This window comes from Chiloscyllium plagiosum, chromosome 12 (assembly GCF_004010195.1).
Source record: "Chiloscyllium plagiosum isolate BGI_BamShark_2017 chromosome 12, ASM401019v2, whole genome shotgun sequence".
Classification (NCBI taxonomy): Eukaryota; Metazoa; Chordata; class Chondrichthyes; order Orectolobiformes; family Hemiscylliidae; genus Chiloscyllium; species Chiloscyllium plagiosum.
Window position 1 is genome coordinate 23,625,865 of NC_057721.1, and position 23,913 is coordinate 23,649,777.

At 41.9% G+C, this 23,913-nt stretch overlaps 1 protein-coding gene across 5 annotated transcripts in view; it reads left to right on the forward strand.

Moving 5' to 3' along the window:
• Positions 1-23,913, forward strand: part of dmd (dystrophin) — a 2,012,228-nt gene that overhangs the window by 601,011 nt on the left and 1,387,304 nt on the right. For all 5 annotated transcript variants that reach the window (XM_043700735.1, XM_043700733.1, XM_043700734.1 and 2 more), the window contains exon 7: positions 15,279-15,397. In XM_043700735.1, the coding sequence (XP_043556670.1) occupies positions 15,279-15,397 (119 nt within the window). The remainder of the gene's footprint in view (positions 1-15,278; positions 15,398-23,913) is intronic.

Here is a 23,913-nt window from a genome sequence, read left to right on the forward strand (position 1 = left end):
TCATTATTGGAGATGGAGAGGTCCAGGAAGGGGAGCCAGGTGTCGGAGATGGTCCAGGTAAATTTAAGGTCAGGGTGGAATGTTTTGGTGAAGTTGATGAATTGCTCAACCTCCTCGTGGGAGCACGAGGTGGCGCCAATGCAGTCATCAATGTAGCGGAGGAAGTGGTGGGGAGTGGTGCCGGTGTAATTACGGGAGATCAACTGTTCTACGTAGCCAACAAAGAGACAGGCATTGCTGGGGCCCATACGTGTGCCCATGGCTACCCGTTTGGTCTGGAGGAAGTGGGAGGATTCAAAGGAGAAATTGTTAAGGGTGAGGACCAGTTCGGCCAAACGAATGAGATTGTCAGTGGAAGGGTACTGTTGGAGACATCGGGAGAGGAAGAAACAGAGAGCTTGGAGGCCCTGGTCATGGCGGATGGAGGTGTAGAGGGATTGGATATCCATTGTGAAGATGAGGTGTTGGGGGGCCGGGGAAACCGAAGTCTCGGAGGAGGTGGAGGGCATGGGTAGTGTCTCGAACGTATGTGGGGAGTTCCTGGACTAGGAAATAGGACAGTGTTGAGGTAGCTAGAAATGAGTTCAGTGGGGCAGGAGCATGCTGAGACAATGGGTCGGCCAGGATGGTCAGGCTTGTGGATCTTGGGAAGGAGGTAGAACCGGGCAGTGCGGGGTTCCCGGACTATGAGGTTGGAAGCTGTGGGTGGGAGATCTCCTGAGGTGATGAGGTTCTGTATGGTCTGGGAGATGATGGTTTGGTGATAGGGGGTGAGGTCATGGTCGATGGAGCGGTAGGAAGAGGTATCCTCAAGTTGGCGTTTGGCTTCAGCGGTGTAGAGGTCAGTGCGTCAGACCACCACTGCGCCCCGTTTATCTGCTGGCTTAATGGTGAGGTTGGGATTAGAGCAGAGGGATTGGAGGGCTGCGCATTGTGAGGGTGAGAGGTTGGAGTGGGAGAGGGGTAGACAGGTTGAGGCCGTTAATGTCCCGGCAGCAGTTGGAAATGGAGGTCGAGGGCAGGTAATAGGCCAGCGCGGGGTGTCCAGGTGGATGCATATGTGTTGGAGGTGGGCGAAGGGGTCCTTGGAAGGTGGGCAGGAGTCCTGATTGTGAAAGTAAGCTCGGAGGCGGAGGCAGCGGAAGAAGTGTTCGATGTCATGGCGTGTTTTAAATTAATTGATCCGTGGACGGAGGGGGATGAAGGTGAGTCCTTTGCTGAGGGGGTGGAAGTGACATCATCAATCAGCGTGGGGGTGGCAGCTGCAGGGCTAATGGCATCCCAGCAGTTCCAGAGGCAGGGGGAGTCTTCTGGAATGTTTGAGGAGCACTGGTTATGGAGGTGGGTAGATAAAAGTTTGTTGTACTTCCAGTTTTTAATGTTTGAGGTGGAGTTGAAATACTGTTCGTTGAGAGTATGAATTTTCCTGTGGATGTCGTACAGAAGGGTCCTTTGCAATTCTGAGAGAGTGTGGCCCTCAGCTGAGGCAGGGCTGACTGTAGAGAGGTTAGGTGCCGGGGCATGGCTGCGAGCGTGGAGCGGAGGATCCTGAAGGAGAACCTTTGCTGGTGTTTTTGAATCTGTAATCTGTACTGTTTGTCCTGTTCGGGTCCGAACTCTGCTGGTTTAAAGGTGGTCCGGAGTCCGTGTGGGATGAGTTGGTCTACCGTCCTTATCTGCATTTGCATTAATCCAACAATGCTGTTATGGATGGAATTCCAGGATGTTCACCCAGCAACAGTGAAAGAATGGTGATATATTTCCATGTCAGGATGGTGTATAGCTTGGAGGGGAACTTGCAGGTGGTGGTGTTTCCATGTATTTGCTGTCCTTGTCCTTCTGGATGGAAGTGATTGTAGGTTTAGAAGATGCTACGAAAGGATCTTTGGTGCATTTTGTAAGTAGTACACACTGCTTCTACTGAGTGCCGGTGGTGGAGTGAGTGGTTGCTGTGTATGCAGTGGCAATCAAGTGGGCTGCTTTGTCCTGGAAGATGTCCAAGCTCCTTGAGTGTTGTTGGAGCTGCACCCATCCAGGCAAGTGGGGAGTATTCCATCGCATTCCTGACTTGTGCCTTGTCGATGGTGAGCAGTCTTTGGGGAGTCAGGAGGCGAGTTATTTACTGCAGGATTTTGAGTCTCTGACCTGCTGTTGTAGCCAGTATGTTTTCATGGCAAATCCAACTGTATTTATGGTCAATGGTAACCCCCAGGATGTTGATAGTAGACAATTCAGTAAAGGTAGCACTATTGAATATCAAGGGTCAGTAGCTGGATTATTATACTATACTATGCTGTAGGAGACAAAATGGAAAGGAATCCATGTGAAGGAGTTGCATGGGGCTTTAAAGGTCAGAGGGAAGTGAGTCAAAGATAAGTGTGCCATCTCTTGAGCTTGCTTAAAAATGTCCCATTGGATGGGATTAGAAAGTTACAGAAAGAAACAAATCTCCTTGGAGAGTTGAAAGGGGAGGGGTGTAGAAATAGTATGCAGTTAGAGGTTATGGAAATATGACGATGATCCAATCATCATGAAGGTTGTTGGAATGGATGATGAGGACAAGGAAACTCTATCATGGTTCTGGAAAAGGAAAGGAAGGGATGACAGTTCTACTGCATGAAATCAATCAGATACCTTTGACCATTCTGCCAGTCACTGGGAGTGTTGAGGGTGAGGGACAAGGTGAGGCTGAATTGGCTGGGGCTATTTTCTCTGGAGGGTCAGAGACTGAGGGGTGCCTTATAGAGGTTTATAAAATTATGAAGGGAATATATAGGGTGAACAGACAAGGTCTTTTCCCTAGTGTAAGGGAATCCCAAAACTAGAAGGCAAATTTTAAGGTGAGGAGGGATAGATTTAAAAGGGACCAATGAGAAATTTTCACGCAGAGGTTGGTCTGTGTGTGGAATGAGCCAGAGGGAGTATTGGAGGCTGGTACAATTACAACACTTAAAAGACATCTGAATGGGTACATGAATAGGAATGATTTAGAGGGATATGGGTCAAATGCTGGCAAATGGGACTTGGTCAGATTGGGATATCTGGTGGGCGTGGACAAGTTAGACTGAAGAGTCAGTTTCCATGCTGTACAGCTGTATGACTCTATAACACCAGAAGATGGTCTGATAATATAACATTGCACAAATACAGTGGAGATGGAGAAACTGGGAAATTATTAACTGTCCTTTTGTAAGGAAGAGTGCTTGAAGTGCAATTAAGGTACATTTGGGGATCATCGAGTATAATGGAAGGAAAGAGTGAGAGATGGATTGTGTGAAAAATGAGATTACAATCCAGAGCACTTTACAGGCGATGTTTTTTGAGCAAACCTCCTGTCAGGGATTTCTGCGAATCAATCCTGTTCATAATGTCCTTAAGAAACCTGTGCCAGGTTTGTCAAACATTATTTCTCATTGACAAATCCCTGCTGAGTATGCCTAATCAAATTGTTATCACCTAAGTGTCCATTTATCATATGCTTTATGATGGACTCTAGCATTTTCCCTACCACTGAAGTAAGCTGAACAGGTCCCTATTCTTTCTCTCCTTCCCTCTTTAAATAATGACATGGCATATGCTCCCTTCCAATGTACAGAATCCATAGAACTTGTAGAAGATGATTATCAATGCAACCACTACCTCCATAACCATCTTTTTAACACTCCTGGGGATATACCAACCTTCAGTTCAATTAATTTCTCCAGTATTACCTTCAATTCCTTTTTCTCTGTAGACCCATGGACTGCTAGTTCTGTGAGATTTCTTGTCTCTTTAAAAACAGAGTTTTGTAAGGCAGAGGCACCAAGTAGTGTACCAAAACCGCTGAAGTAAACAGCTTGCGAGCCCTTGGGTTTTTCTTTAAGTTGAAATGATGAAAGCAGCCGAGCTGGATGTGGACCGATCTCACATGCCAGACTGACTTTCTGTTTTTTTTTAGTTTTGGGGTTTAGATTTAAGCAGTTGCTGTTGTGGGCTTGAAGAAATAGAAGCTATATTTTCCCTTTTTCGGTTACAGTGAGAAGCTGGTGTTTCTCTCTGCTACTGGGAGAAATCAGTTTTTCTGAATATTCCTCTTTGACAAGGGGGTGTTACTATATTGAAATGGTTCATTAGTAACAGTTACTGTATCTATTATTTGGTTAAATTTTCCAACAGAGTTAAGTTATTCTAAGTTCTTTCTTTTGTTTGTATTTTAATTATAGTGTTTAAATAAATTGTGTTTATGTTTAATGTTGAGTAGTTTGACCAGTTGCATGTGTCTCTGGAACAAGGCACTTTCCATTTGACTTAAAAATAAGAAAATGTTTGTGTCTATTTTGAGGGGGTCTGGTCTGGTCCATAACACGGTGAAGACCAAGATAGCGATTTTGTGATGGTTAAACAATCATTTTTGAAATGTAGATGGGAGTTGAGCATGGGGACCCTGTGGATTACTCTTTGTCACCGACCCCGAAGAAATTGCCTGGCAAATTTAAAAGTTCCGCTGGGAGGTTCCATTGCGTCTGAAACTCTCAAAGTCTCCCTTTAAATTAGAGAATACAGAGAGTTCTGCTGAAGTTCATTAAGTAGTTACTCAAGAAAGGTTAAACTTCAAATACATGGCCTAACTCATAAGTAACTATTAAGCTGACCCCAACTTACCCTGCACATCCCCAAATACACATCTGCCAGAGCACTTGCACCACACCCCCCAGCCAGGATCCTGACCCAACTCCCCCCCGATTCGTTTCTTCTCCCCACCTCCAAACCCCTATTCTCACTCCCCCCCATAGTCTCTGGATCCAGCATCACTCACACAACTTGACTTGATTGATCCTGACCTACCCCATACACTCCCATCACTCAGCTGGTTACCTTGCGTGCTGGCACCCTGTCCTCTCAGTATCCTAGTCTCACAATTGCCTTACATGGTAAGGCTTTGACAGCAGCTGCCAAAGTGGCTGTCTCTGCTGGACCTTTACATTTGTGGCAGCTGGGTACAGTCAAAAAAAGGCACCTACTTTTCCCTCCCCTGAATGTTTTATGCTCTGAGAAGCTTTGATCAGAATCTGCTGTCAGAAACAGTGCAGGTATTTTGTTTTGTAAAACCAAAGGAATGGCATAACGATCTGCATGATCCATGGAAAATCTGGCCTCAAGTCGTAATGTGTGTCATTTCTCTCCTCCGCAGTATAAGTTCTCTTGACTCTGCCTGCAATGCATCCACGTTTTTCTAGCCACATGTTTCTTTTTAATGTCCCTGCAGAGGCAAGTGTTGAGCAATTGATCAATACATTCAACAAATTGTGTCTAATGACGGTCTGTAGTACACCCTTCCAAGATGTGTACAGGAAATGGAGTGTTCAAAATATTACCACCTCTTCTCACTGCCTGCACTGGAATGGTCTCAAAATGCATTCTTTGTAGCATAAAAGCCATGATCATTAAATGTAATGCCACTCGCTAAGATTTTCAGTTAAATCTATGGACTACTCCTCAAGTCACTGGATTTCCCTTGGCTTACAGGTCTCACATTTGGAAGACTGATTTCTACAGTTCTTCTCTCCCATTTTCTCTCCACCCAATCACATGTTAGAAATGTTATGACTGTGAGGGGAGGAATATGCTGATAATCAAATCTTATTCCTCCATGAGTTGAAAAATTCTGTCAGTACATTGGGTTTCTTGTTGATGAAATTGAACTGCTGACAACAGTGAACTGATCGAAGATCCTCCAGGGAGGTTTGCCTTGGTTGAAATTCTGGCTGATTCCCATTATCTGAAAAATAGTCAGAGTTTGCAAAGTAGTCAAGATCCTGATATATGGAATCTTAAATCATGTTCCTAAATACCTCAACCCAAGGTGGAACTTTGGGAAGGCAAGTTTTCTTTTATTGCAAACTTTGGAAGTTTATTTTTCCTTTTTTTTCTTTCAGAAGTGTACAGAGACAAAACCAAGACCAGAAAGGGTTGCTAGGGAACAACCCGTTCAGGGCACAAGGTTTTACAGTAATTAAGGATAAAAAATAAAAATGTTTCTTGACATTCTGAAGTCAGCAGATAGCATCAAATTGATCTCAATCTTTTGTAAAACACTGTTTAATCCAAACATTTTACCAATAGTTCTTCAAGTTTTTTCCACACAGTTCATAAATTGAGATATTTTGTCTCAGCAGAAAGGAGGGTGACAATAGTGTACTGCCATGATCAGTAAGCATGCAGAGATCTCAATTTAAACCAGGACAAAACATAAGAGCTTGGGATTTTTAAACTCTCACTTGCTCACTCAGTCACTCACTCAGTCAAACATAATACAAGTACATTGTTGTATCAAGCCTCAGTCACATGACATTCTGATAAGCAATTGGCAAGTTTTACAAAGAAATAGTTAACATGTCCAAAATGCATTTCATCAACCACCCATCACATGACTCAGATAGCAACAATGTTGTGATAGCAAAAATATGATGCTGTGCAACAACCACCACCAATTTATGATAAATGATAAGTATCCATCTATGAGAACAGCATACCGCAGAGTGAAGCTACCTGTTAAGTCCTGGTCAGATTATAAATACCAGATTTGGTCATGTCCTATACCCATGAATCAATGTAGAGACAATATATCAAAAGAATCCTTTTACATGCTTATTGGTGAAATATTTCCCGTTCTTTTCAGGGAACTGGAGGATTATGACATTGAGGCATAGGTTCCAAATCAGCCTGGCATGTAGTTTCAAGAAAGTTATGTGTCATCATATGTGATATTCCAGTGCAAAAGTACCTGCCTCACCTTCAATCACTGTGTACTGGCATGAGGATGTTGTCTTTAGTCAGTCAGCAATCAGTATATAATGTGCAGTCACTTGGTAAGCACAGTACCCAGTATATTTATGTGATATGATACTGTATTCGTAAATATTTAGTAGTGTTGAAAAATTGACACATTGGCATTTGCTATATGGACTAGAAATCCACAAGGTACATCAGAAACCTTAGTCACTCTGCAAAGCAGTGCATTGGTTGATAAGGCTGTTTAACCTCTTGCCTTGCTTTAGGACCAAGTTAATGAATAGTGTAGTCTCTTTTTTGAGAGATATTAAACTCCCTCAAAGGGAGCCAAGCATATTAAATCTTCAATATTTGTTCTGACTAAAGATGTTTTGCTTTCAAGTGGACTATAAATGCTCCATGAGGGTGCACCTTGGATATAATTTGACCTGACCTATGTCAGTACTATTTGAATCTTTGTTTGGAATGGATCCAACCACTCAGTTTTCCCCAGTCAGTTTATTTATCAAGTTGATTGGCTCCTGTTGAAAGGTGAATAATGAACTCCGATTACTGCCTGATTCTACAGTTTCTTGGCATTCAGTTTTGCAGAGGGAGCCAGAAATCTGTTGGTAATTGAGATCCAACTTAGTTAACAATTAGACAATCAACCCATGAGGCCTTTAATGACATTAGTAGATAACTGCAGGCATAGCCAACCTCCTGTCCTGTCCACTGTTTTTAGTTCTGTCTGAATTCTGCAGCCCTCCTAAACCTATTAATCAGAGACTGCTTCTGAAGGAAATTCAGAGAAAATAATAGTTGAGAGTTTCTTTTGATACTGGAACTTTGTTTCTGCTGCTGGTGAGAACTCGAGGAGCATGTGAGCCTAAAAGACAGGTGTTCCAGCTCTCTCCATTGTGTTCCTGGTGCTGACCATGTTCACATGGGTTCTGCAGGGGAAGTTTGGCCGAGAAGCTAATTTAACAGCCTATCAAGTGAGGATGTGATTTTTTGGATTTGTTGCATGCATTGTCTGGAGACAAATCAGTAAACAATGGGAACTCAGCAAATTAGCTGTGCTCCTTAAAAAGGTGATTAACTCAGATGGGGCTTGTCCATTTTTTAATTATTAATTCACAACAATTCATATCCACAGTAGCATGTGGATCACAACATAATGTTCAACACCATTTGCAACTCTGCAGCTGTTTCACATCACACAAATACCAGGTAATGACCATCTCTAGTAACAGACAAAGTAACCATCACCCCTTGACATTCAATGCTGCTACCATTGTCCACATCTTGGAGGTTATCAATGTCCAGAAATTTAACTCGACCAACTATGTCAATACAGTGACTATAGAGCAGGTCAGAGGCCAGGGACACTGCAGCAAGTAACTCACTAGACAGTTACTGTTTAGGCCAATACCACCTCATATCACCTTTGGGAAGCTACCTTCTTGAATCATTAAGGTCCATTTTGTGTGATTACACTCAAAATATTATTTGGCAAGGAATTAGAGGAATTTGACCCAGGGACAATGAAGAAACAGTGATCTATTTCTGGATGGAGTGTGGCTTAGAGGAGAACTTGGAAGTGGTAGTGTTGCTATGTACCTGCTGGCTGTTTTTTTCCAGGTAGTAATGGTATGGGTTTGGACCCTGCTGTTGAAGGAGCCTTGGTGAAGGCTGCAGTCCAAATTGTAGACAGGGTATATGCTATTATTGAGCATCAAGGGGTGAATGTTTGAACATGTATCAATCAGATGGGCTGCTTTGTGCAGATGGTGCTAAGCTGCTTGAGTGATAATGGAGCTGCACTTTTCCAGGGAAGTGGAGAGTATTCCATCATACTCCTGATGCGTCTTGTAGATGGCAGACATGTATTTGGGGAGTCGGGGGTGAGTGTTCCTGCTCTGTAGTCACTGTATTGACATAGTTGGTCTAGTTCAATTTCTGGTCATTGATAAACTCCAAAATGTGGGCGATTCAGTGATGGTAGTAGCATTGAATGTCAAGGGGCGATTGTTACTTTGTCTCTTACTGGAGATGGTCATTACCTGGTATTTGTGTGATGTGAAGCAGCTGCAGAGTTACAAATGGTGTTGAATGTTATGTTGTGATCAGTAAATATCCCACTTCTGACCTTGTGATGGAGGAAGGGTCATTGATAAAGCAGCTGAAGGTGATTGGATCTTGAATGCTATCCTAAGGAATACTTTTGTCCGAGAGCTGAGCTGACTTTCCTCCAATGCTGGGTAAAGGTGCCATCAATGAAGTGCAGGTTGAGTACAGTGGGCAGTGAGCATTCAGACTGTGTAGTGGCTTGTTAACCCCCCCATCCTCCGGTTCATAAGAGCAGAGGGCAAGGCTGTCCAGGATTGTTGTGGTCATCACCTGACACCAGAGAGCTGGCAAAGAAGCATGGCCCAGAGGGGCAACACCTCCTCTCGACCTTAAGCGTCTGGAGTACAGAAGAGATAATCCAGAGACTATAACCTCAGTATAGGATTGACAAATACTAACAAGGTTTCTTGGAGACAAACATAATATATCATTGCAGGAGACCTAGCCTCTTCAGGCAGATGGTCAAATATAGGTGTGCCTTTATCTCACACTTCCATAGCTCACCATGCTCTGCCAGTGACCATCAAAGTCATTGTGTCATTGAGCTTCATTGCTTCTGGTCCTTCTATCTCCCAGATGATAGCACACTCTTGAATCTTACAGGTCCCTGAAGCCTGATTTGCAGGTATTGCTCTGCATCTCCAATTCCAGATAAATGTGACCTCATTGTAACAGAGGCTTTCTCCTCCAATGCTAGATTACCCCAGACACAGAGGATCATTGCTTACACACTGGGGCCATCAAGGCACTGAGTAACTGGCTGTTGCAATCCATCAACAGAAAGGAGTTCTGCTCCTGCAAAATTTAGCTGCTGTACTTCTACAGCAAGAGCTTTCTTCACATATTCAGTCACTTAAGTGGCACCTTGTTCCAGCACTTCTTGCTGCCCTAGTTCTTCACTTCAACTCCTAAAGTCCATGAAAGAATTTGAGAAGTGAGGGATACATGTTGATGAAATAGCTGCTCACCACTCTGGAGGAGTCTCACACATGGGTGCAGACACGTTGCAACCAAAGCCATCTACTTGCTCGGATAACCACTTCAGCATTTTAGTATTTGAGCATTTATGTTTACAACATTTTGAAGATGAATATCCCGTGTATGGACCAGTCATGTTTAGCATGGCAGTATGTTGTTGTTGTTGTCTTATGAGAAGCACAGAGCGAAAACAGCTGTTCACCTTAGTTGAAAGGTCAATATGAGGGAACGTAATTTCAAAGTGATGGGCAGGAGGGCTAGAGCGAATTTGACGAAAGTAAGTTGCTTTCTCAAGAGGTAGTGGGAACCTGGAATGTGGTGCCTGGAAGAGGAGTAGAGTTGGGAGACATGACAATCTTTATATATTTTTAAAAAAACATGTTGATGAGCATTTGAAATGTCATAGCATCCAAGGCTATGGGCCAGGTGGGGAAAGTGGAATTAGCATCAGTTGGATGGGCCAAAGGACATTTTCTGTGCCATTTGACACTCTGATTCTATTATTATGATTGTCTTCTGTGCTCTCTATAACATGGCTCTCCAGAGAACTGTGGAACTTGTAGTGGGAGAGACTCTGGAAAATGACAACACATCAGAAGGGGACATGGAAGAGGAGATGGAGAAATGATGCAGAACATAGTTGTTCGGGCTGTACAGGACAGTGGTTTTATGCCATGCAGGGTGAAGGTCTCAGTCAGACTGCCATGAATGTCAGGAATCTTCTGGTGCAGGCATGTTTCAGCTGAGCCCTTCTCTCCCGGGATATAATACATGGTGCAGAACACATTCTAATCTACCTGTGCTGACATTTGCTTGGAAAACACAGGCTGGAATGTGTAAACACTTGGGTGAATTTGTTTAAGTTTCATTTGCCTTCTGCTTTCTCTTTGTCTCTCGTTGTTGTTTGCTGCTTGGCTCTCTTTCTAGCCAGTAAAGTTTCTTTGTAGTGGGGTTACAGTTCTCCAGGTGGTGAAAGCCTCTTTCGAATAAGCCCTGTTGCCATTATTCAAGCTTGTACCTCGACACTGAGTGTTAACATATTGTTTATTTGGATGATATCGCAACCAACTCTGATCTGTGGTCCTCTGCATTAATAAACTTCCCATCGAAAGCATGCACACCAAACATCATGTGTTGAGGTGAGCTAACGTAGCAGTGACAGTGATCAGTTTTGCAGTCTTTTCAATCTGTATGGCTTAAACACTCATTGTTTTCAACAGCAAACTGTTTTTTTTAAAAAAAAAGCATTTTGAAAGACTTGAATAAAAGGTCTTTCTTTCACAACACTAGATAGGAAAAAAAATGACATCGTTTCTCCCCATCAGTGCCTGCCTTTAATATGGTCCCTGCCACCTGACCACTGTTGCCTCTCAGCCAGCCAAGACTGCGGTGACAAATGTGGAGGTGAGACAGTGCAAAGCATACTCGACCCAGACCTGCTTGGGGTTAACCTGCATGGTCACCTGCTCTCTCTCTCTCCCAGTGAAAATCAGCACTGGGATTTCACCTGGGGTAGCATTGGGTAGGTGTACCAGGATAGACAACAACACCTGTGAGGTTGGCATGAAAGGAAAAGGCAATGGTGAATAGCACATTTATATCTGTGTGCTAATGGAGATGTTCAATTAAGTTGCTCGTTTTTTTTGTGGATGATTTTCATAGGATATAAGACAACATTTTGATAATTTGGGCATTTCCTGAAAAATTAATTTTGAATTGGTGTTTCAGTTTGTTATACTACCGAGATTTAGGATAAACCTGCTATTCTCATTGATTTGCAAATTTTCTGCAAAGGCTTTAGGTATTATAACTTTTCAATATTTTCTTCTGCAAAGTCGGCAATGACTGCTTGCATAATCAGAATCAGTAACTTGCAGTAACTGCAGTGATAATTAATATAGCCCAGAATGAATGGTTAACATGTTTAATGCAAATCTGTGGAACAATTTGACAAGGGATTGTTACCATGTGTCTTATTACAGCAGAAAGGGGAAAAGAGCAAAGCAATGCTCTTGTAATAAAGGTGAAAACACAGGCTGACAGTGCCAGAACTAAAAATTATAGCCTCTAATCATGTGATACTGGGAGTCTGCTTGGTGATTAGACCTTGCAGGTGTAAATGGTGGCAGTTATTGTTTGATCCACTGATAGAATGGGAACCTTGGATATAAAGCATTGGGCTTCAGTTTTTGAGAAACCAGCATTTCATGTTTGTACAAAGAGAACATTGCTGTCAAACATCAACACTAACTTAAAAAAAAACAGGTTTGAACCTGAAACATTAACTCTGCTTTCTCTCCACAGATGCTGCCAGACCTGCTGAGTTTCTCCAGCAATTTTTCATTTTGTTTGTGGATCCTAAACAAAGTTCCTTATTAACAAATTGTTGCCACTTCTGTTACTGTACCTTTCAAACACTGTTAACTTGCTGACTTGGTGGAATTAGTCATGTCCAAGTCCTTTTAACACTACAGTGTGATGCAAATTGCTGGTAATTCTTTTCATATCAAAAAAAACTTGGAACAAATTTCACAGATTGTGTCATTTAACCTAAAATCTCTCAATCATTGAATCAGATCGTGAATTGTAGTGTATTTTGCATGTACAAATTTGACGAATAAAATATATTTTCGTGGTAGTGGTTAGGGGTATGGGGAAAGAAGTATATCAGAAAGCTACTTGGATGAAGTGTTGTGTGTTAAGTGTAACCACTAACACATGCCAACAGCAAATAGTGATCCTATTGAGGGAATGAACAAAAAATTGTTTTAAGAAAATGAAATGGATATAATGATGAATGTGAAATTGAGTCAATCTAATTAATACAATATTGATAAGAGTACCTAGTCTTGCTGAACAACTCATTATGTTTGTCATTTGCATGATATCATGTTTTCTTCCAATCCAGTAACTTTTTGGCTGAGTTTTATTAATCTAACCCCTTCCTGTTTTCCAAAATAAAACACCAATGATGCCTATGTACTGCTGTACTTGTAGAGTATGTCCAACCAACTCCCTACTTCTTGGATTAATGCTGATAGTTTTAAGCAATGCACAAAAGTAAAACATACTGCTCTCTTGTGATAGACCAATGTGCCAAGGCATATAGTAACAGGAGACAAGTTCTTTGCCAGCTGTTCCATCATAGGAAGCCATTAAGGAAATGTTTGAAGTATCTCTGCAGGCAGAAGCAGAGAGTGAACAGTGCTGCATGATTCACTCAAGGCAAAGTATTAGAAGCAGGTGTCTTGTTTAAGCTGTTGCTGCAAAATGTTCTGTACAGAAGAGAATACAAGTATGTTTTGAACAGAAATGATAAAAATTATTGTCCCATTCTCCAAGATGTTGACCATTTGAATATATAGAGCTGAAAATGTGTTGCTGGCAAAGCGCAGCAGGTCAGGCAGCATCCAAGGAGCAGGAGAATTGACGTTTCAGGTATGAGCCCTTCTTCAGGAATGAGGAAAATGTGCCAAGCAGGCTAAGATAAAAGGTAGGGAGGAGGGACTTGGGGGAGGGGCGTTGGAAATGTGATAGGTGGAAGGAGGTTAAGGTGAGGGTGATAGGCCCGAGTGGTAATCACTGTCATTCCAAAGCACTTCATACCATCTGAAAAAAAAATTTACAAAAATGAAGCCATTCATAATGAATACATATATGCATATGTAGCAACCAAATTTATCCAGTTAGAAAATGTGATAACTGACTACATAATCCATTTTGGTACCTTTGGATTCAGAGAGATTCAGATAACAAAAAAATGCTGCACAGATAATTCAATATGGCACATTTGGTATAATAGCTCCTTGAAAGTGGAGTCGCAGGTAGATAGGATAGTGAAGGTGGAGTTTGGTATGCTTTCCTTTGTTGGTCAGAGTATTGAGAACAGGAGTCGGGAGGGAATGGTCTTTTCGGAACGCTGATAGGGGAGAGGAGGGAAATATATCCCTGGTGGTGGGGTCCGTTTGGAGGTGGCGCAAATGACGACGGATGATATGATGTATATGGAGGTTGGTGGGGTGGTAGGTGAGGACCAGTGGGGTTCTGTCCTGGTGGCGGGGGCTCAAGGGCGGAGGAGCGGGAAGTGGAGGATATATGGTGGAGAACATCGTCGACCACCATCTGGGTTGATCAGTATTGGAACTGGTCCTCCTGGGAGCAGATGCGGTGGAGACGAAGGAATTGGGAATATGGGATGGTGTTTTTACAGGGGGCAGGGTGGGAGGAGGTGTAGTCTATGTAGCTGTGGGAGTCATTCGGCTTTTAGTAAATGTCCGTGTTGATTTGGTCGCCTGAGATAGAAATGGAGATGTCTAGGAAGGGGAGGGAGGAGTCTGAGACGGTCCAGGTAAATTTGAGGATCGACGTTTCGGGCATGAGCCCTTCTTCAGGAATGAGGAAAGTGTGCCAAGATCGACGTTTCGGGCATGAGCCCTTCTGACCTCCAGCATCTGCAGTCCTCATTTTTTCCCATTTGAATATATACCAAGACCAAAGACTGGATGCTAAAAATCTGAAACAAACAGAAAATGCCAGAAAAACTCAGCAGTTCTGGCAGCATATTTTAGATTAAGTTACTTACAATGTGAAACAGTCCCTTCAGCCCAACAAGTCCACACCGACCCTCCGAAGAGCAACCTACCCAGACCCATTTTCCCCTTCACCTAACACTACGGGCAATTTAGCATGGCCAATTCACCTAACCTGCACATCTTTGGACTTTGTGAGGAAACCGGAGTACCCGGAGGAAACCCATGCAGACACGGGGAGAGTGTGCAAACTCCACACAGACAGTTGCCCGAGGCGGGAATTGAACCGAGGTCTCTAGCGCTGTGAGGCAGCAGTGCTAACCATTGTGCCACCGTGCTGCCCGTAGTTCTGTGCTTAGTGCAAAACTACCCTCCCAGGACATTTATTTCAAATAGTTTATATGGAAAACACGCAATTGTGAAAAAGACTCAATAGACAATTCCCACCAAACTTTTTCCGAAAGCTAGCATAAAGTTGATGAAAATTAAGGATTTGTGCTCCGAAGGTCTAAGTCAAGTTTCAAAAACAAGATATTACTCATGTGGAGAGAGAAACAGTTAACATTTCAAGTCTGTATAACCCTTCTTCAGAACTGTTAACAAAACATTAACCCTAGAGGAAGAATGCTGCTAGACCTGTTGACATCCTGCAGTATTCTCTGTGTTCAAGTATTTATCAAATTCTGATCCATTATATTCTTACTAGCTCAGTTTCACTGTGATATTTAAAACTTAAGACTGAGGATTCAAAAAATGTACAATTTATAGCGATTCCCCAAAGTTTTAACCTATTTAAATTCTATTATTAGGTAGTTTCCTAAAGTGGAATTGATTCCAATCCAATAACAACTAAGATTGACTTCCTAATTTGCTTTGTTATACTTGCAGACCTGACCTCTTTGATTGGAAGGATGTGGCAAAACTACAGTCAGCAAATGAGAGACTGGATCATGCCTTTAACGTGGCCAAACAGCATCTTGGCATTGAGAAGCTGCTGGATCCTGAAGGTTAGTATGGAGTCCTGAGATTTTTCAGGAAGGGAGGCAAATATAAGTTTGATTTCTTTTTTTAAAAGCTAAAAAGTGATTTTCAGAAGAATTGCAGTATACTTGTACACAAGGAATATGTATATTTGGATTTGTTCCTTCTGCATACATACTTAATGAGAAACTATAAAATTTTAAAAAACAGTTGCATTTGATTCATTGTGTGAGTAGTTAAAGTGAGCAATTACAGTGTGTGGTATGGCTTTGAGTGGAACAGACTCCAGATCAGTGCTGAATTAAATAACCGTAATTAGAATGTGTGTGAGAGAACTGCAATTAGCCCCTGTATCCAAACCTGGGAAAGGCAAGTTAAAAATGAAATAGATTTTGTTCCTGACACTGGTCAATGGAAAATGTACCTTGAACAAATCACTGTCTGTGGGAGAATTAACTTTGCTAAGTCACATGGATGGCTATAGATTGTAGCGACCTCCAGTGTTTCCATGTGTTCTCCCCAGTGACTGTACGGGATATTTATTCTGGCAGGTTAGTGCCTCTCTTTACTTAATTAATCCTGTGGAATAACATTGGTCTCCTGCTACATGAGATAGCATCACCACAGTACACTGAGACAGGACCTTCCGGGAGAAATGGAGTGCTGAAGACATACTACGAAGTTCCGCAAGAAAAAATGAATAGCTTGAATCATTATGTATTCATTCAGTCTTTGAGGTAACAGTCAAATGAAATAGCCAGAATGTGATTTTCACTCTATATAGAAATCTTAAGAATTTTTGTGTTTTATTTTGGAAAGATCCTGGTCTAGAAAACTTTGAATAGGAGTAGATAGATTTTGTGGATATTTTATCTTTTTTAGTGTAAAGAGGGCAGAGATGGCAGTCATGGCAGTGGTGTGCTCCCTCTGCGAGATGTGGGGCATCAGGAAGCAGTCTAGTGTCCCTGACGATTGTGTCTGCAGGAAGTGCCACTGGCTGCAGCTCCTCACAGACAGCGTTGTTCAGTTGGAAAGGCAGTCGGATACACTGAGGAGCATACAGGGTATAGAGAGTGTGATAGATACTAGTTCTGAAAGGTGTTTGCATCATAGGTTCAGACAGGTAGATGAGTGATCGCCAGGAGAGACAGGCAGGTAGTGCAGGAGTCTCCTGTGGCTATTCTCCTCTCGAGATACTGTTTGGGGGGTGGATAGCCTATCAGGAATATAACAGCAGCAGCCAGGCCCAACGCACCACACTGGCTCTGATGGAGAGCAGAGTTGGACAAGATCCAAGCAAGCAATAGTGGTTGGAGACTGTCTGTCTAATTAAGGGCACAGATGGGTGTTTCTGTGGCTACATTTGAGACTCCGGCATGGTGTTTTCCCTCCTCGGTGGCAGGGTCAAGAACGTCTCTATGTAGTTGCTCAAAATTCTGAAGAGGGAGGCTGAGCAGCCAGAGGTCACAGTGCACATTGGTACCAATGACATAGGTAGAAAGAGGGATGAGGTCCCGCACAGTAAGAACAGGGAGTTAGGAAAGAGGCTGGAAAGCAGGAACCCGAAGGTAGTAATCTCTAGGTTACTGCCAGTGCCACGTGCTAGTGAGGCAAGGAATAGAAGGATAGGACAGATAAATGCATGGCTAAGGAGCTGGTGCAGGGGGCATGGTCTCAGGATCTTGGGTTGTTGCATCTCTTCTGGGTCAGGGCCCTGTACAAGAGGGATCTGTACAAACTGGAGGGGAAACAATATCCTCACATGGAGGTTCGCTAGTGCTATTCGGGAAAGTTTAAATTGGGGTTGGGGGGGGCTGGTGGAGGAGAGCAAGTGGAAGAGAAGGTACCGCTATAACTGCAGAGATTAGACTGTCCTACCTAAGGGGCTGATGGAGCAAGTTGAGGGATTGAGGGGAAGGTAGATGTTAGGATTAGTAAATCAGAAAAAAAGGACAGGCAAAGACAGTTAAATGACCATGATGGTATAAATGTGCTAAAGTGTGTTTATTTAAATGCAAGGAGTATTATAGGTAAGACAGATGACCTTAGAACCTGGAGCAGTACATGGGACAATGACGTTGTGGCTATTGTAGAGATTTGGTTGAGAGGGGGACAGGACTGACTGCTTAACTTTCCAGGGTTTTATTGCTTTAGACGAGATAGAGAGGAAGATAAAATTGATGGAGGAGTTGCATTACTAATCAGGGAGAATATTACGTCTGCACTCAGAGGGGGCATACTGGAGGGCTCATCCACTGACGCAATGTGGGTAGAGCTCAAAAATAAGATGGTTGCAATCACTCTGATTGGATTATAGTATTGGCCTCCAACAGCCACCAAGACATTAGGAACAAAGATGGAAAGCTGCAGTAAAAACAGAGTTATCATAGAGAGTGACTTCAACTTCCCCAATATTGACTGAGACTCCTTTAGAGCAAGAGGCTTAGATGGGGCAGAAATTGTTGAATGTATCCAAGTGGGTTTCTTGAATCAGTTTGTAGATAGTCCAGTGAGAGGAGGGGCAGTACTGGATCTTGTATTGGTTAATGATCCTGGCCAGGTGACTGATCTTTCAGTGGGAGAGCATTTTGGAAACAGTGTTCACAACTCCTTAAATTTTAAAATAGCTACGAATAAGGATAAGTCAGGTCCTTGTGGCAAGGCACTAAATTGAGGGGAGGGCAAACTACACTGGTATAAGGCAGAAGTTAGGGAGAGTGAATTGGGGAGTGCTGTTATCAGGCAAGTTCACATTTGACATGTGAGAATCATTTAAAGATCTGCTGATGAGAGTTCAGGACTGGCAGGTTCCAATAAGGAAGAAGGACAAGGATTGGATGATGAGGGAGGTTGTAAATTTAGTCAAAAGGAAAAAACAAACATATGTAAGGTTTAGGAAGCTAAAATCAGACAGGGTCCTTGAGGAATATAAAGATAGCATGAAATAACTCAGGCAGGGAATTAGGAGAGCAAGAAGGCGTCATGAAATGACCTTGGCAAGCCAGGTTAAAGAGAATCCCAAGGCATTCTATACATACATTGAAAACGAGAGGATAACTAGGGAGAAAGTAGGACCACTCAAGGATAAAGGAGGGAACTTGTGCTTGGAGGCAGAGGATGTCGATGAGATCCTAAATGAATACCTTGCATTGGTGTTCACCCAGGAGAAGGATGTGGAGGATAGTGAGACTTGTGTGAAACATACTAATATGTTCAGGCATTTTGAGATCAAGAAAGAAGTGGTGTTGGGTCTCTTGAAGTCCCCAGGCTATTGAGAGAGGCAAGATAAGAGATTGGTGGGGCCTTGACCAAGATCTTTGTTTCCTCATTAGCCACTGGAAAGATCCCAAAGGACTGGTGAGTAATCAATATTGTTCCTCTGTTCAGGAAGTGAAGTGAATACAATCCTGGAAACTGTAGTCCGGTGAGTCTCACATCAATAATAGGGAAGCTATTGGAGAGAATTCTTGGGGATAGAATTTACATGTATTTGGAAAAGCATGGTCTAATTAGGGATAATCAGCATGGCTTTATGCAGGTCAGATAATGTTTTGCTAACTTGATTGAATTTTTCAAGGCGGAGTCAAAGGTGATTGATGAGGGGAGAGTAGTGGATGTTGTCGACATGGATTTTAGTAAGGCTTTCGGCAAGGTCCCTCATGGTAGGCTCATCCAGAAGATTAAGATGCATGGGATCCATGGTGACTTGGCCGCATGGATTCAGAATTGACTTGTGCACAGAAGGCAGAAGGTAGTAGTGAAAGAATGTTTTTCAGGCTGGAGGGCCGTGGCAAGTGGATCTGTACTGGGACCTTTGCTGATTGGATACAAAGATTGGTGGCATTGTGGATAGTGTAGAAGGTTGTCAAAGGATATAGCAGGATATTGATCATTAGCATATATAGGAGGAGAAATGACAGATGGAGTTTAATTTGGGTAAGTGTAAGATGCTGCACTTTGGGGGATCAAATGTTAAGGAAAAGTATACAGTTAATGGCAGGACCCTGAACAGAAGGATCTTGGTGTTCAAGTCCATAGCTCCCTAAAAGTGGCCATGCGAGTGGATACGGTGGTAAAGAAGGCATATGGTAGTCTTGGCTTTGTTGGTTGGGGAATTGAGTACAAGAGTCAGGATGTCATATTGTAGATTTATAAGACTTTGGTTAGGCTACACATAGAGTGCTGTGTTCAATTATGGTTGCCACGTTACAGGAAGGATGTGGAGACTTTGGAGAGTGTGCAGAAAGAGGTTTACCAGACTGCTGCCTGGATTACAGAGTATGAGCTATAACAAGAGGCTAGAAAAAGTCGGGTTGTTTTCTCTGGAGCAGCAGAGGCTGAGGGGAGACTTAACAGAAATCTATAAAATTATGGGATGCTTAGCTAGGATTGATGGTCAGATCCTTTTTTCCAGTGTTGAAATGTCTAAAACTCAGGGACATGCATTTAAGGTGAGTGGGGAAAATTTCAAGAGATGTGAGGGGCACGATTTTTTTCCCCAGAGAGTATTAGTATCAACGTGGCTATGATTGTGTTGAACTCAGAGAAGTGATTTAATCAGATATTGTCTCCTTATCAGAGAGTATCTGGAACTTCTTCCCAGGGATAGTGGCAGAGGCAGATATGATAGGGACTTTTAGATAAGCACATGAATATGCAAGGAATGGAGGGATACAGGCCAAGGTCAGGGAGAAGAGATTAGTTTAATTTGTCATCATGTTCAACACAACATCGTGGGCTGAAGGGTCTATTCTTGTGCTGAATTGTTGTATGTTCTATGATGTCTTGAGCTGGAGGTGGATAAGGGAGCTCTTCACTCTAGTCACTAATGTGAGAGATGTAGCAGTGATTTCATTGGGGGGCATTAACCTCAGATCAAATGTAGCTGTTGAGGCAGTCGCAATAGAGCCCCCTTCTCTGATATTGCTGGTTGATCCTAGAATCGCAAAATGCTGTTTTTAAATTTTTAGTCCTGAGTCAGGAGATCCATAGTTCAGCTTCTGTGTTGTCTCATTGAAGGCTCAAAGTGCGAGAAGATGATTGATGCTCAGTTAGTGAATAGACCAGCATTGTTATCGCATGTCAGATTGAAGAATGTGACCATGCCTATCTTTTCACTAATGCTGTGCTCATCATACCCCTTTAGGCAGTCCAGCAACAATAGCACAGAGGATGCACAACTATATCCTTGTCTAAAACCAGACATGTTGATAACAAGTGAATTGCATCCACAGACCCGAGCTTAATCATTGTATTCGCATGAAGCTCTGATTAGATTGAGGAGCAGTGCATTGGATTGGTGTGTCACAACTGATAAGGAGACAATATCTGATTAAATCACTTCTCTGAGTTCAACACAATCATAGCCACGTTGATACTAATGCATGTTTAGCTCATAACAGGAGCCCAGGATCTATAAGCTGACATTTAATCATCACACTGCTAAATTCAGGTCCACTATCCTGACACCAAAACCGTAAACTCAATTTATTGAGTTGACAGTTCAGCCAGCAGAATAAAAGGGTTTGACTTAATATTGCAAATGTTAGCAGGCAGTTGGCTCATGCCAATCTCTTAAAATCAGACCAAAATGAGCATTGACCATGACTATATTGGAGTTTTATTTTGGAAAGGTGGAAGGGGTTAGATTTATAAGAGTCAGCTAGGATTGGAAGAAAACATGACATCATACTAATGACAAATATGATTGAGTTGTTCAGCAAGGCCAGGCACTCTTATCAATATTGTATTAAGGTTAGATTAAATCTGTTTCACATTTGGAAAAATATCCATTTCATTTTTTTTTTAAAACAAGTTTTGTCCATTCCCTCAAATGATTAAATACTGCCTGGTTTCTTAATCTACTTTAAAGTCAGCAAATAATGATACTTGTACTATTGATTTATCTTTACCTTCTTTATATCATTTTGATGCATTTTAAAACTCTTTTTCACTTTCTGTCTCCCTTTGTTAGTTTTTCCTTCTTCTTAGGTATTGCTTTTTGTTCTCTCTTTGTCTATCATTTGAGATTACTTTCCTTTGCAGACTTCCTTTACACCTTGACTTCCTTCGTATCTCTCCCATCCCCATCTCCTACTACTTCTCTCGCTCATCTTCTTCATCTCTCAACCATGTCCTTCAGCACTGTTTTCCCTTCTCCTTCTGTCTCTCTTCTGTCACTCCTCATGAGCTGGTGTATCAGTGCCATGATGTGGAGGTGCTGGTGTTAGACTGTGGTGGACAAAGTTAAAAATCTTCACACTAGCTTATAGTCCAACAGGTTTACTTGGAAGTACTAGGTTTTGGAGCGCTGCTCCTTCATCAAGTTGCTGTGGAGCAGGATCTTAAGACACAGAATTTATAGCAAAAGTCCACAGTATCATGCAACTGCAATAATATATTGTACAAACCTAGATTGCTGTTAAGTCTTTATCTTTTAGAATGTGTTGCAGATTTTGGTTCATTTGCAGAATTGTATTTGCAGATACATTGTATTTTGCTCAAAAAGCACACAATCTGCGGGCAGTCAATGCAGGCAGTCAATCCATGTAACATTTTATAAATTTCTACTTTGGAAATAGAACCAGTCCGACTCAAGGTTGGAATACAGACAGACTCTAACCTCACACCTTTAATGCATTGTCTGAGCTGAGATGTCACCTTTTTTTATATAAGACCTTAAGTTATCTTGAGAATGTGACTTGAAAGAAGTTCTTGGATTTACATATTAATGACTCAAAACCTGCAACCCATTCTAAAAGATGAAAGATTTAACAGCAACCTAGATTTGTTCAATATATCGTTTCAGTTGCATGGCACTGTGATCTTTTGCTATAAATTCTGTGTCTTCTGATCCTGCTCCAGAGCTACCTGATGAAGGAGCAGTGCTCTGAAAGCAATTACTTCCAAATAAACCGTTAAAAATCACAATACTATAACCTAGTATTGTGATTTTTAACTTTGTATATGGGTCAGAACGTGTTAACACAGAGGAATGCCATTAGCACCATTCATTGATGATGATGATGACATATGGACTTGGGCAGAACAGCTTTGCATCTCGATGGAGTGAGACCTAACATCTGATCTTTTGCAAAATTTCTGAGTCCCGTATAATCTGCATCTAGTCGCTAACATGCAACAAACAATACCACTTTAATTAAAAGAGACTCTCTTAGTTAGACCAGGCACCAGTTTTTTTTTCAACACACTCGAGTAAGCTGACCCTTAAGTTTTTTTTTACAGCGACAATGATGGCCTCCTATCTTCATTATGTATAGTATTATTTACAGAATAGTGAGCTGGCATACTCATAAAACAATTACCTCCCTCACTTTCAACCCATTTTTAAAATTCTAAACCCACTGTGTTTCCCCTTCCTTTCAACACTTTTATCCTTGCTTCATATTTTTCTTCACTTTCTTTTTATTTTGTGCGTATAATTTGTCATTTTTCAGTTTCTGTTTTTCTCTTTTTCTCTCTCTCTCTTGCTCTCACTCTATCCCCAACACTAACATACTCCCTCACCTGTTCCAGAAAGTTCCGAGGAAGTTGCAAAATACACGAGAAACATGCATGCATGGCACACTTATGACTCTAAACCCTCTAATCTAATTGTTGACTTTCAGGATAACCAGTTATATTCTGCCTGATGTACAGTAGATAAAATCATCTGCAGAGATGTTCCATTTTGATGTTGTTCTTGAGAAAGCCATAAACAGTGCAAGAATTGACAGACACTGTATGCATGTAAAAGTCAGAAACATAGGTGGGCTGTGGGACTAGAGATCTGAGAGACATTTATCTCTGGAAGATACAAGGAATGGAGCCTTAGGGATTGCTAACTTTGAACAGCATAGTGTCACAAGACAAATGGTAAGGGATGCACAAACTAGGTAGAATTATAGACAGCAATGCATTTGGAGATTCCCAATTTCAAGTGATGGAGTAAAATTAGTGCAAATATAATTGGAAGCTCTGACAGTCTCTTGCTCTCATGATTCTGTGGTTTAGAACTTGACTGTTGCACGTAGCTAATGTTTTCAGATTGAATGGACAATATCGTGGGTTATGGTTCGCTTGAGAGATAAATAAAGAACGGGGGTTCCTGCAAAATAAATATCAGGAGCACCTCAAGAGTAGTTAATTCAGTAGCACTCCCGTATTGTGCTCCAGACCTCAGCATAATATGTTTTATTGGAAGGGAATGTTTAAATTCACAGCCCATGGAGATTGTTTCTGGGAAGGAAAACTCTCTGGCTGTAAACTAGAGTATACGTGAGTTGTGAATAAATGGACAGAAAACAAACTTGGAAAATACTTAAGGGAAAAATGGAGGTATATAACTGTATGGAACAATTAACCGGTGTGAGGCATTTAAAAACAACCAGAAAGATGAGTAAACTAAAGTATAAACTGTAAATTGTGTTTGAAAAGCAATGCAGACATGGGGAGCTAATGTGTAATACTAATGTAATCAGGAATTATTTGATTAAAAGAAAAGACAATATATGTGAAACAAGTATTCAGGGTTGGGTGTGTT